This window comes from Acomys russatus, chromosome 6 (assembly GCF_903995435.1).
Source record: "Acomys russatus chromosome 6, mAcoRus1.1, whole genome shotgun sequence".
Lineage (NCBI taxonomy): Eukaryota > Metazoa > Chordata > Mammalia > Rodentia > Muridae > Acomys > Acomys russatus.
This window is the reverse complement of record NC_067142.1, coordinates 60,019,579-60,033,039: the sequence shown is the minus strand read 5'-3', so window position 1 is coordinate 60,033,039 and position 13,461 is coordinate 60,019,579. Positions and strand designations below refer to the sequence as shown.

The 13,461-nt window shown below is 36.1% G+C and overlaps 1 protein-coding gene across 4 annotated transcripts in view; it reads right to left on the bottom strand.

The window, feature by feature from the left end:
* Nucleotides 1-13,461, bottom strand: part of Kifap3 (kinesin associated protein 3) — a 134,466-nt gene that overhangs the window by 95,246 nt on the left and 25,759 nt on the right. For all 4 annotated transcript variants that reach the window (XM_051147727.1, XM_051147729.1, XM_051147730.1 and 1 more), the window contains exons 6-10: nucleotides 12,765-12,864; nucleotides 11,122-11,246; nucleotides 9,046-9,144; nucleotides 6,968-7,146; nucleotides 2,775-2,937 (exon numbers count right to left, since the gene is read on the bottom strand). In XM_051147727.1, the coding sequence (XP_051003684.1) occupies nucleotides 2,775-2,937; nucleotides 6,968-7,146; nucleotides 9,046-9,144; nucleotides 11,122-11,246; nucleotides 12,765-12,864 (666 nt within the window). The remainder of the gene's footprint in view (nucleotides 1-2,774; nucleotides 2,938-6,967; nucleotides 7,147-9,045; nucleotides 9,145-11,121; nucleotides 11,247-12,764; nucleotides 12,865-13,461) is intronic.

Below are 13,461 nucleotides of genomic sequence, written 5' to 3'. Positions count from 1 at the left end.
CTGAGTGTGAATATTGACAGTGTGTTCAGAAAATGTCCACCGTAGCTCCCAGTACCGCCCACCCTGCCCAGATATTGCACTGATGGCCTGATCCCAGTTTTTCTGTGTGTGTGAATGTGTCTTTTCCCATCCTCCCTAGTCAGGTCAATCTCTTGAATCTTGTAAGAAGCAGCAACATACCCAAATCCAAAGGATATGGTAAAGCAGGTCTAAGAAGGAATTTTATAGCAATCAACACCTCTATCAAAAATATGAGAAAATCTCAACCTATCATCGCACCCCAAGAAACTGAAACTAGAACAAATCAAACCAATATTGAAAAGGATCCTCACAGCAGAAAAAAATAACAATTAAAAAAACTAAAAGGTTCAACACAATTAAAAACAGGCTTTATGAAAAGAAAAGCAAAATTCATACACTCCAGTTAGACCAGGTAAAAGAGAGAGAAGGTTTAAATAGAACTAAAGGCAGAAAAGGAGCAACTATAGCTACAACAAGAAATACAAGGAACTATTAAATTTTTATGAACTACAACAAATTTGATAACTTAAAAGAAATGAAAAAATTCCTGAACATTTATGCCTTATCCAAATTAAATTATAAAGACATAGAAAATCTGAATAGACTAATAATTAGAACCAATCAGTAAACAACCAACCAATTAATCACACAAAAAAACAGCCTAGGACCAAATGGTTTCACTGCTAAATATTACCAAACCTTTAGAGAGTTAACATTAGAGAACAAATACAAAACAACAACAACAAACAAAACAAAACAAAAACCAAAGTGAAAATGAAAATCCAATGTTACCTTGAGTTGAAAACTTGATAAATACACAATATTAAAACAACAACAACAACAAATTACTGGTTAATAATCCTAATGAATACAAATAATAATACTTCCTACTACATAATTCCCTTGCACATAAAAAACATTCACCACCATCAAGTGATATTTATGTCAGAAATGCAAGGATGGTTCAATGTACACAAATCAATAAACATGATATAACATATAAACAGAATGAAAAGCCTACTCATTAGACAAAAAACCAGACCAAAACATTTAATAGAATAACATATCCCTTCATGAAAGGAAACTGAGTAAAATGCGTGTTAAGGCATCGTACCTAAATATAATGACAGCCACATAAACAACCCCAGATAACAGACTAAATGAGCAACAGCTTGATTTTCTCCTAAGCTGTAGTCATTTAAAAATTATATGATCACATATTTAGAAAACGTACTATCTTACTTAAATCATTTTTAAAGTTTAGCAATATACAAAATGAACATAAAGTTAGTAGGACTCCTATATACAAATAATAAATTATAAAAAATATAGACATGAATGAAGAAATCTTATCTTAATAAGGTAAAAAGATGAAGTTTAACAAAAGTAAAAGATCTCCATAATATCTGTAAAATATTCATGAATGAACTGAAGCGTGCACACACACATGCATGCACACAGAACATGTATCCTATGTTCATGAAATGGAAAAAAATCCTGCTAAATATCCATGTTACCCAAAGTAATTTACAGATTCTGTACAATTTTATCAAAATATTAATGGATTCTCCATAGAACTAATAAGAATAATACTAAAGTTCATATGAAAATCCAAAATGCTGACCAATCAAAGCCATTTTGAGGAAAATAAAAAGCAAAGGACATTACTTGCTTTCAAATCCATTAGACACTGTATTTGTCAGCATAGGTGCTGGAATATAAATACAAGAGAAAAATGGAACAGAAGAGAGAACCTAGTAGCAAACCCATGCACCTACCCTGATTTCTAACCAAAGGTGCTGAGCACAGGCATGAGATGAGAACTAGCTTCCCAATAAACGGCACAAGAAGGAACATCACATACATGCAGAATAAACTAGACATTTCTAATCATATAAAAATCAACTTAAAAAACGGGCGTGGTGGCGTACACCTTTAATCCCAGCACTCGGAGAGGCAGGCAGATTGCTGTGAGTTCGAGGTCTACAAAGCGAGTCCAGGACAGCCAAAGCTATACAGAGAAACCCTGTCTCTAAATAAACAAATAAAACAGAACAACAACAAAACAAACAAAACAAAAAACAACTTAACATGTATTAAAGACTTAAATATAAGATATGTAACTTTGATACTACTGGACGGAACTACAGGAGAAATGTTTCAAGACATTCTAATGAGAAGTGACCTTTTGGAAAACTCCCAAAGCTCAGGTAAAAAGCCAAAACGAGTAGGAATACATAAAACTCAAAGGCTTCTACACAACAAAGGCAATAGCAGAGCAAAGGGACAATCTACAGAATGGAAGAAAACATTTATAAACTTCCCATGTGATAGAGGGTTAAAATCCAGAAGACAGAAGGAGGTCTAAGGTTTCAGTAGTAGTTAGTAAAATAATCTGGTTAAAAGTGCGCAACAGACCTAAATGGATATTTCTTTAAAATGTCAGGCAAGGCAGCAGTGGGGCTGGGCTCTAAATCCTCAAGACCTGCCCCTGGTGACCACTTCCTCCAGAAAGACTTCACACCTCTCCTCAAACAGCACTAGGGCACTAAATGTTCAAACACGTTAAAAAAGCAGTAGTAAGTCCAAGAGCTTAAAGCCCCTATTCCAGCTCATTCTACAACTAGGAAATCCTGGGATAGGTCATATGTTATTAATCTGTTTATTGTTTACTCTTCAACTTCCAGTTAGAAGCACTTAAAAGGCATGAGTTTTGCACAGAAGTCTTTTCTACACAAAGTGCTAAAGCATACCCAGGAGTGCTGTGAGCTTTGGGAGAAGCCCAACTTGTACCATCTTGTTCCTCAGGCCTGTGTCGAATGAAAGGTTTAATAAAAGCCGGAGGGTGATATTCAGGAGGTCTTCATGCTCGCACGGTATCATTTTCACCAGTTTTTCAACAATGTCCATCTCTACCTATAGTAAAAAATAAAACATATTTGAATTAGATTGCAAAATAAGATATAAAAGGTTACAACATAGTGTATTTTTGATTATATAGCTATTTCATAAACATGTATTAGCTTAAATTCTCAATTCAATCTATAAATCAAACTCTTTTGTATTGAAGTTTAGCTAAGAAAGTCAACATTTTCTTCTATGTAGCTGACTTTTCATTGCAATTCTAAGTCCAAAGGGTCCGAGTAGTTCTTTGGCATAGAGCCCGCTAAGATCTAAGGTCCAGGTGATAGCCAATAGCCAGGGCTGTAAGATCTAAGGTCCAGGTGATAGCCAATAGCCAGGGCTGTAAGATCTAAGGTTCATGTGATAGCCAATAGCCAGGGCTGTAAGATTTAAGGTTCAGGTGATAGCCAATAGCCAGGGCTGTAAGAAGGCCGTAGAGAAAGAGGTCTCAGGCCCTTTATCTACACAGTTAATAAGGCAGCTGCTGTCTATGCCATTAGCTAAGACTAGTAAATGCATATACAACTCTGGGACACTGAAGGTAAAACACCATTTTTAAATGTTTAATTCAAGATGATATTTTTGAAATCTTATCAAAATTTGGAGAGCCTGGACTTCAAGAAATGTCTAAAATTTTAAATTAGGTATCAGCATATTGTGTCAGTGGGACTAATCTGCCCTACCATTTATTTTAACTCAACCAATGGATAAAAGTTTTTTTTTCAATTTTGAAAGAAACAAACCCAAGATTCCTAACATTAAGCTATATCCCAATTACATTTTTTCATTTATTTTTTATTTTATTTTTAAAATTAATTTATTCTTGTTACATCTCAATGGTTATCCCATCCCTTGTATCCTGAAAAATAAAACCAAATAAAGACTATTTCACAATGCATGAAATTAAAATTTGATTTCCTTAAGGTTTCACTCACACACACATATATGTTTATATATATATATATATATGCCTTATAAATTTAACTTAAAGCATATAAGAAATATATAAATTTATCTTAAATATAGAGGGAAAAGGTGAGATTAATGTTAGTCCCATCCCTAGCTGAGAAGCTATTGGCACTTGATGGCTGCTCAGGGAGGGAGATTCAGTCTTCTTAGGGGATGTAGGCTTGAGAGGCTGCCCATGCTCCAGTACACCATTCTGTATCCTGAACATTCAGGTACCACTAAAGGAACTCAGTGGGTTAAATAAAAGAGTTCATGATATTGGGAAAGAAAGTGGGGTGTGGTAGAGAGTAGGGAAGAAATTGGAGGGGAAGGAATGGGGGTTAGACTCATTCAAAACATTATATAAAGATATGATACTCTCAATAAATTCATTATAAAAATTGCTGTTAGTTTTGCTTGAAAACAACAAAAGGCTGGATGGTGGTAGTGCATGCCCTTAGTCCCAGCACTTCGGAGGCAGAGGCAAGTGGATCTCTGTGAGTTCAAGGCTAGCCTGGTCTACAGAGTGAGTTCCAGGACAGCAAGGGCAGCCAGGGATGTTACACAGGGAAACCCTGATTACATGGCTTCCACCTGTAATTCTAGCGCTTGGGAGGTGGAGGCAGAAGGTAAGCAGCTTAAGACCAACCTTGCTATATAAGACTGAGGAAGCCTGGGCTAAATGATACCTTGTCTCAAAAGACCCCCAAAACCAACTGAACTGAACAAAGAAAAACTAAACAACAACAATAAAAATAAAGATTAACAACTTCCTTAACAGAACACCAACAGCCCAGGCCTTAACGTCAACAATTAATAAATGGGACCTCATGAGGCTGAGAAGCTTCTGTAAGAGAACAAAGCGACAGCCTACAGACTAGGAAAAGTTCACCAACCCTTCATCTGACAAAGGTCTAATATCCAAAATATATAAAGAACTCAAGAAATTAAACGCCACCAAACCAAATAACCCAATAGAGAAATGGGGCTCAGAACTAAACAGAGAATTCTCAACAGAGGAGTATCAAATGGCTGAGAAAGCTTTATCAGATAAGGCATAGGTATTATATAATACATCACAGAGAATCATATTCCTCTAGCTATTTTATTACTTTCTTAGACTTCATTGTGCCTTTTCAAACATGCTCAACCTCCTTAATCGTCAGGGAAATGCAAATCAAAACGACTCTGAGATTCCATCTTACACCCATCAGAATGGCTAAGATCAAAAATTCACCATGATGGCCAAGGCTACACAGAGAAACCCTGTCTCGAAAAAAAAAAAAAAAAAAAAACAAACAAACAAAAATTCAAGTGACACCACATGCTGGCGAGGATGTGGAGAAAGAGGAACACTCCTTCATTGCTGGTGGGAATGCAAACTAGTACAGCCACTTTGGAAATCTATCTGGTGCTATCTCAGAAAAATGGGAATAGGGCTTCCTCAAGACCCAGCTATCCCACTCCTTGGAATATACCCAGAAATGCCCTACCACACAACAGGGACATATGCTCAACCATGTTCATAGCTGCCTTATTCATAATAGCCAGAACATGGAAACAGCCTACGTGTCCCTCAGTAGAAGAATGGATAAAGAAACTGTGGTACATTTACACTATGGAATACTACTCAGCTATTAAAAGCAAGGAATTCCAGAAATTTGTGGACAAATGGATTGAACTAGAAACGATCAGAATGAGTGAGTTCACCCAGAAGCAAAAAGAGTTAAATGATATATACTCACTTACATTGAGACACTAGTCCAAGGGGCACGTCCCATGAAAAACTTTACTTACCAGGAAAGTGGGTCAGAGGAGAGGACATCCTATTGAGACTTTAGGTGAGAGAAGTCTGGGAGAATGAGGAAATAGAAGGATCCAGAGGGTCCTGGAAACCTACAAGAGGAACTTTATGACAGGCGGATCTGGGTCCTGGGGTCCTCCTAAAACTATGGCACCAGCCAAGGAAAATATAGGCAGTAAACTTCGAACCCCTACCCAGACTAGCTGATGGACAGGACATTCTCCAGCATTGAGTGGAGAAGGAGATCTGACTTTCACACAAACTCTGGTGCCCCACCTCTGACCACGTCCCCTGGATGGGGAGGCCTGGTGGCACTCAGAGGAAGGATAACAAGTTACCAAGAAGAGACTCCATACCCTAAGAGCATATATGGGGGGGGGAGGTCCCCCTCAGTCACAGACATAGGAGAGGGGAGTAGGGGGGAAGCGGGAGGGAGGGAGAAATGGGAGGATACAAGGGATGGGCTAACAATTGAGATGTAATATGAATAAATTAATTTAAAAAACTACAAAAAAAAAAAGATTAAAATCTCCCCCCTCAGGAGGCAAAAAAACAAAACAAGGTATGAAGCTGAGTTTAGAGACGGCTTAAGGACAGTCCTCAGTGTTTGTGATTCTTTGCTCTCTCGGGGTGAAATCAGGAAGCAGGGTGATTAAATGTGGCAGGCACACACAGTTCCGCTGAGTTCTGGAGGTACTAATTCTATCTGATTCCGTCCCCCACACGAGCACTGCTCCCCTGGGAAACTGAAGTGCACATGTCTAAAGTGAAAACCTAACTTCTCACAACTCTGGATGGTGAGTGGTTAACTTTGTTGAGCCTCATTTTTTTTCTTCCCCAGCAAAACAATATTTGATGAGATGAGCTGATTTCTATCTTCTGATTCTATGATATCACCAGAAATTAAATGTAAATGTAGTACTAATATTGAGAACTTTCTGATAGTTCACTTCATACTTAATTATAAGCATTTAATGAATAAGCTACAATCAGAAATGCAAGAGGTAAAACAGTTTAGTAACATGAAATGGACCTGAAGGTTTAAGCAATTTTTATTTTTTAAAAGATATGATAACATCTATTATATGGTATATTAGAAAACACTTTTACTTAGAAAATTTTAATTGTCTAGAACAGTAGTGATATTGGTTGTATCTCCTAATGAAGCATTACAGTCATTATAAAATATTCACAGTTATCTTAGTAGGAGTAGAAAATGTTTATGTTTTATCAGAATAGCTTAACTTTAAAATGGCAAATGTTGAATATTAAAGAAGCTTTATACATTACCATGTCATTTTTATTCTCCATAAAGATACTGAGTTTCTTCAAGAATGACACAACTAGAATGAGCAGCTCAAAATTGTCCCGGTCAAGAGCCTTCACCAGCATGTGAACTATATTCTTGTTCCTCATCTTCAGCTCTGTGCGTGTGTCCTCAGCAAGGTTCAGAAGCAAATAGAGAGCAACTAGGAGTAAGAACACACAAGAGCTGAATGAATGGCATATTCAATCAATAATTAAAGATGAGGTCTACTCGCCAAGGTCATGGACACAGTTCTTAGAAGGTTCTGTATTATTTTAAACATTTTAACATAATTGAGACATTAAAGCTTTATCAGATAAGGCATAGGTATTATATCACAGAGAATCATATTCCTCTAGCTATTTTATTACTTTCTTAAACTTCATTGTGCCTTTTCAAACATCCTGTTTTGTTGATTCTCCTCCCTCTGCTCCATCCCCCCACCCTAAGCCTCATTTCTGCTTCCATGTCACATGTGTTCTATGAACATTATATGCTTATGAAGCTGAGACCATAAAAATACATATAATAGTTCACATTCTCCAGGAGCTTAGAGTTTAATAGTAACTAAATGGCATTTAATGGTATATAAGTCAGCAAATAATAAACATGGGGAAGATATTATTTTACAAAAAACCTCAATTTCCAGAGGTCTTTTTTTCAATAAACTAATTTGAGACTGTTATGCAGTGCTTGTGGGAGCATCAGCTAAGAGGACTCAGGGAGACCACGCCCATGTAGTAGTCGTCTATGAAGCTAGGCATTGCTCGTTACGTAGGGATAAAAATAAGAAATGATATCTGCCCATGCAAGGCCTATAGTGAATACTCAAAGGAACACAGCAACTGCCCAAACTGGAAAGACTCCAAATGACTATAAACAAAAGAATATAGAGAATTTAAAATCAATAATTAAATCTAATAACATGGATGCATCCTTATTCTGAGCAAACAAGATACTGTGTAAGTCCAGTTACAGCAGTAGAAGGTGGTATACTCTGCTAGAGGAGGAGGGTAAAGGAGAAATGAAGGGAAGTCAACAGGCACAACAGATATACAAGGCAGCTGTGTGAGATAGACATGTCTACCTTGACAATGGTCACAGTCCACTAAATATTTGCTTAAATTAAAATTTACCAAGTGTGTGTGTGTGTGTGTGTGTGTGTGTGTGTGTGTGTGTATTTTTGAGACAGAGTATCTCTGTGTAATAACCTGGCAGCCATGGAACTCTCTTTGTAGACCAGGGTGGCCTTGAACTCACAGAGATCCACCTGCCTCTGCTCCCCAAGTGCTGGGATTAAAGGCATGCACCATCATGCCTGGCCAAATTGTATATTTTAGTAGCGTACAGTTTACTATCTATCAATTATCTCTCAATAAAACTATTTAAACAGAACAAAAAATACTTACATAACGTATTTTGGTTAGGAATAGAGCTTACTATTTTATAAGTTTAAAAAAATCAACTATGTGTTTTAAAATTCTAGGAAAACAATTATCTTTAATGTATTGTGGCTTATAAGATGACCCAGGTAAGAGTTACCATGTTCCAGTGTCTTTAAACACTGAACATTGAAAAGGTGACTGGCTTCTTTTCCAACAGGCTGAACTTAAGTACTCAACTTCAAACCTTTCAAACAGGCTGGGGGAGGCAGGTCAGAAGCAGGATGCCTGCCAGGCAGTACAGCCCTAGGTTCTGTCCCCAGCAATGTCAAACAAGACAGAAAAAGTTGAAAAATTCCGTGTAGTTAGAAAAGCTAAGAACTATCAAGAAAGAAAAACTTATCCGTGTATAAACATTTCCATGCACAAAGTTCATCAAATAAGCAATGAAATAAACTAAAATCCATAGTCGACCATCGGCCCACACTCTAATGCTTTCAGTATCATTCTACTAAATCTTAAGACTTTGCATCTTGAGTGATGCAAAGCCACAATAGTAAAGTCTCTTATTATTCAACAAATTATGGAAACAGAATTTATTCTATATTAAATGAAAATATTTTTAAGTTTGACATCAGTTTCCCAGCGTCAGATTTCAGGAAGTGCACAGGAAATCATACCTCTCAACAGCTGCTCTTGTTTTACCACAAGTCCTTGGTACTTTTTGAACGTTTTGTCATAGTCTTTTCTCAAGGCTTGATTTTCAAGGTCTTCATCAAGTAAAACTCAAGTTAAGGCTCACAAGCATGAACTGAAGTGAAGAAAACCTACTAAAGACTACTTTGAGAACAGTGCTATTATATTTTCTATGTAAATTATTATTATTATTAATTAATTAAGATAGCATTTCATTATATAACTCTATAGACTAATCTTGCCCCAGACTGAGAGAGACCCACCTATCTTTGCCTTTGGTGTCTACAGCATGTACTATCAAGTATGGATAAAACTTTAGTTATATTCCCCAACCAACAATTCCACTAAAATCTTAGCTGCAGGACTGTGCATAACAGCACAGGTTAGCCAATGCTCCCAGACTTTCCTCAGAGTCTTAATACGAGGAAATATTGGAACTTTACCAAATATTTAGATTCTCAGGATTTACATGCAAATATCTTAATGAAAGTTACCAAGTCTAAAACTTTCAACAGACTATAGGTGGGTCTATTTAAAAAGGTTACTTTCTTACAGAAAGGGATGCAATTACATAATAATAGACTATTTCAGATAGACCCCCCACCCCTAATTACTCAAATATGCAGATTAAATCTATAGCTTTTGAGCACCTTGCATGGGTTAGAGACTCCAGGAGAAGGACATTCTAAAGAATAAGGCCCATGAGTTCCACAAAGGAGAGTTAAGAAATGCACCATATTTAGGCAAACAGGACTTAATGGGAAAGAGCCTCAGGTCAAGAGGAATTGAGTCAGGCTACTGGGCAATAGCCTAAGAATGGCTTGGTCCCAGCCTGACTAAGCCCAGGTATGGAAAGCAATCTACTCGGCTCACCATTTTAAACACACACACACACACACACACACACACACACACAAACACACACACACACACACATAAATAGCTGTAACTTCTGGGTATCTACCTATGTCTATATACTTGACCCCAGGCCCTCTAAATGCAATCAGCCTTCATCCTGCACAAAAGTCGGGGTCCCTCATTGTTCTAATAAAGCAATCTTAGCCAGTTATGATTAAGTCTGTTTGCCTCTCTGCCTCATTTTTTCTTAGAGGAATGTTTTCATTTCCAATAGGTACGGATAAACATTGTACTCCAACAATGCTATTGCCTACATGGTTTGCTGACCTATAAAACATCTCATGTTAAGACAGGTGTGACTAGTCAAGGACTAGTCAAGCCAGAATTAACCTGTAAAGACTATATGATAAATAACTTCAAAAGAGATTACTTTAATGCTCATACTGTATTCAGTACGAAAGACTGCAATCAAGAGATAAAAGTTATCTGAATGTAGACTATAGCTCAAAAAAGAAAGGAACACTAAACTAAACAGAATTCCAAACCCCAAATGCCTTAAGCCAGTGAGGAGTAACACAGTTAAGGTGTTGAAAGCATTCATTAAGGAACCACCAAAACAATTTTTAGACCATAAGATATATTAAAATAGAGAATTTCTAAGGTTCCTCTCATGGGTTCTATCATTCTATACATCCCTCAAATCCATTAACAATAATATTTTTTTTCACTTAATGAGAAAAACTTAACTTCACAGAAATGTAGATTGTAAATTAGTTTCCTTGAACAAGTTACTTCCAAAGTTACTTGGAAGTATATACGTTACTTGTATGTAAGTATACACTTCCAAAGTTACTTGGAGGCACAGCAGCAGCAGTGGTGAGCCATACATCACCAAACACATGGGGCACAGTGGACGCCATAGTGCAGTTACGTGAATACCCAGTTATCCAGTACTGCTCCTGGTTTCATTCCTCTACCTCATTAACTGGCCAAGATGTGAACAGACAAAAAGCCTATGTCAAACTTTTTATTCTGATAACTCTAATCTCTAGCTTTATCTTCGACACATTCTTGCATGATTCTCAAAGACTATGGTAGGAATTTAAAAAACAAACAAACAAAAAACAGAAAGAATACAGCCACGCTATCCATCCAAAGCACCAAAGCATTAGCAGTGGGTCAGAATGGCACCTAAAGGATATCAGCTTTCTTCTTCTTTGAAAGTTCCTCTTGCCAAAGCTCATGTCTTTTTAACTCATGATCAATGATGTTCATGCATAGTGCTCCAATTTTATAATGAGTGATGAGTCCATGAAAATGAGAAAAGCTTTAAAGAAAAATTTTAATATACATTTGAAAAGAATACATTTTGTTTGTGAAGATAAACTTTGGTTTTGGTACAAACTGCTATTAACCATACAAAACATAAGTCTGACACATATTTCAATAAATGAATATAAACATAGTATCAAAATTCTTTAAATAAATTTTAAAATTTAAATTTAAACAAAAATTTGAAATTACAAGTTTACCTTACATATGTCTTAACATTCTACCATTACCTTAAATAACATTATTAAGCAAGTTTTTGTGATTAATCACTGTATTAACTACTCAAATAACTTCAAAATACATTTGGGAATATTGTCTAACAAAACTAATACTATGATAATACAAGTCACTCATTTCATTTATTGTATATATATATTTGCTAGATAATTTATTCAAATATGTATTCAATAAAATTCCTTTGCTGATGCTGGTTTATTATTGAAATCTAATTGGCTAGAAATTTTTCATGAAATTTTAATAATATTATTAAGAACATACACATGCAAACAAAGATATTTAACCATTAAGAAAATAAAATTTCATAATTAGACATATGAATGGAACTGCAGGACATTCTGTTAAGTGAAATAAGTCAAACAAAGAAAAGTAAATGCCATATGTCCTTGTTCAGACATGTGGAAGGGAAGAGTTGTCTTCATATAAAGGGAGTAGACTAGAATTTCTAGAAGTTAGGAAGGGTTAAAATTAGGGAGAATAAAGGGAAGTTGGATAATGGGTACCAAGACTAACATACAGTAACATAGGAGGAATGAATTCTAATTTTATAGCACACTATGGTGACTACAGTTCACAACAACTTAATATATTTTTGAAAGAACTGGAAGAGAGGAATTCAATCATGCTCAATACAAAGAAGTGGTGTTTATAGAGCATAAAATTCAAATCATCTTAATTTAATCATTTATATATTGTTACACTTAATCAAACTAAGAATATATTAAATTGATAAAAATTTAAATACAGAAGCATGAGTTTAATAATATCCTTGTATCTGCCTGTTCATGTGTGTGTGTATACATGAGTACTTTACTCTGCGCCAGGCTTTTATCCTAAGTATGTAATTGTGAAGCATCTGATCCTAAAATCTACCTGAAGAAAACATGGCTATTACAATGACAATTTTATACAGGAAGGAACTGAGGCCCAGAGAGATTACATAGAACAGCCAAGAGTACACAGTGAGTAAAGAGCAGACATTGCATTCAACCTGAGATCCGTCTGCTCCAGAGCCATAATCACACTTCAGGCCATTATGCCAACTGGAGTGTATATGAGTGTGTGTGTGTGTGTGTGTGTGTGTGTGTGTGTGTGTGTGTGTGTGCATTTACACGTGCAGGCACAGTGAAGAGAGGACTGAATGAAAGAAAAACAGAGTCACAAGCTAGGAATAAGAAGCAGAGCATGAACAAATACACAAAGACGGAGAGAATCAATGGTCTTTGCAGACAGCAACAGAGGTTAGCTGATTAGTTCTTTTAGACTCTGTACTTACCTAGAAAAGCAAAAGAAGATATAAATGATATTTGTAGCTAACTCAACACTCTGTTTCCAGTCTTCTCTCAGGACTCTTGCTAGTGCACCCAGGGCAGTTTCTAAAGAAAGGAGACATACGGATATGATCATTTACCTTGCCTTTGATATAAAGGGAGGTTGGTTTTAAATGTCTACTTATGAATAAGTAACAAAGTCAAGATGGAACTGGGACAAAAGAGCAGGATGCTTATTTCCAATACGGAAAGCTAATTTAGAAGTATAACTTTTACTCAAAAGTTACCTGACATACGCTTGTGTGCAGTAAAGAAATCAGATGTGCCTTAGATAAATGTGACAGTAAGACCCTGAGAGCTGTCCATCCTCACCTGCTTCTGCTGGAATCTTACTCCTGTACTACTTTGCTTTCTTCTTTAACCCCTGATTTACTCTAGTAAGACAAAGACTAGAACATACTTAGAATATAAATGTGCAGCTTAGCCAACTTAGCTCCATAAAGTAAATAAGTAAAATTTGTGAAGAAAAGTAGTATTTCCATATCACATACCAACAGACATAAATAAAACAGAAATTTCAGAAAATAACTCCTTGGATGTATGTAAGTATCTCTGCTAGAAGAAGGCATAAGTAAGTAATTTATTAGTGAATATCTGGAGATATTAAGTAAATATAAGGTCAATTTTAAATAAGTTGTTGCA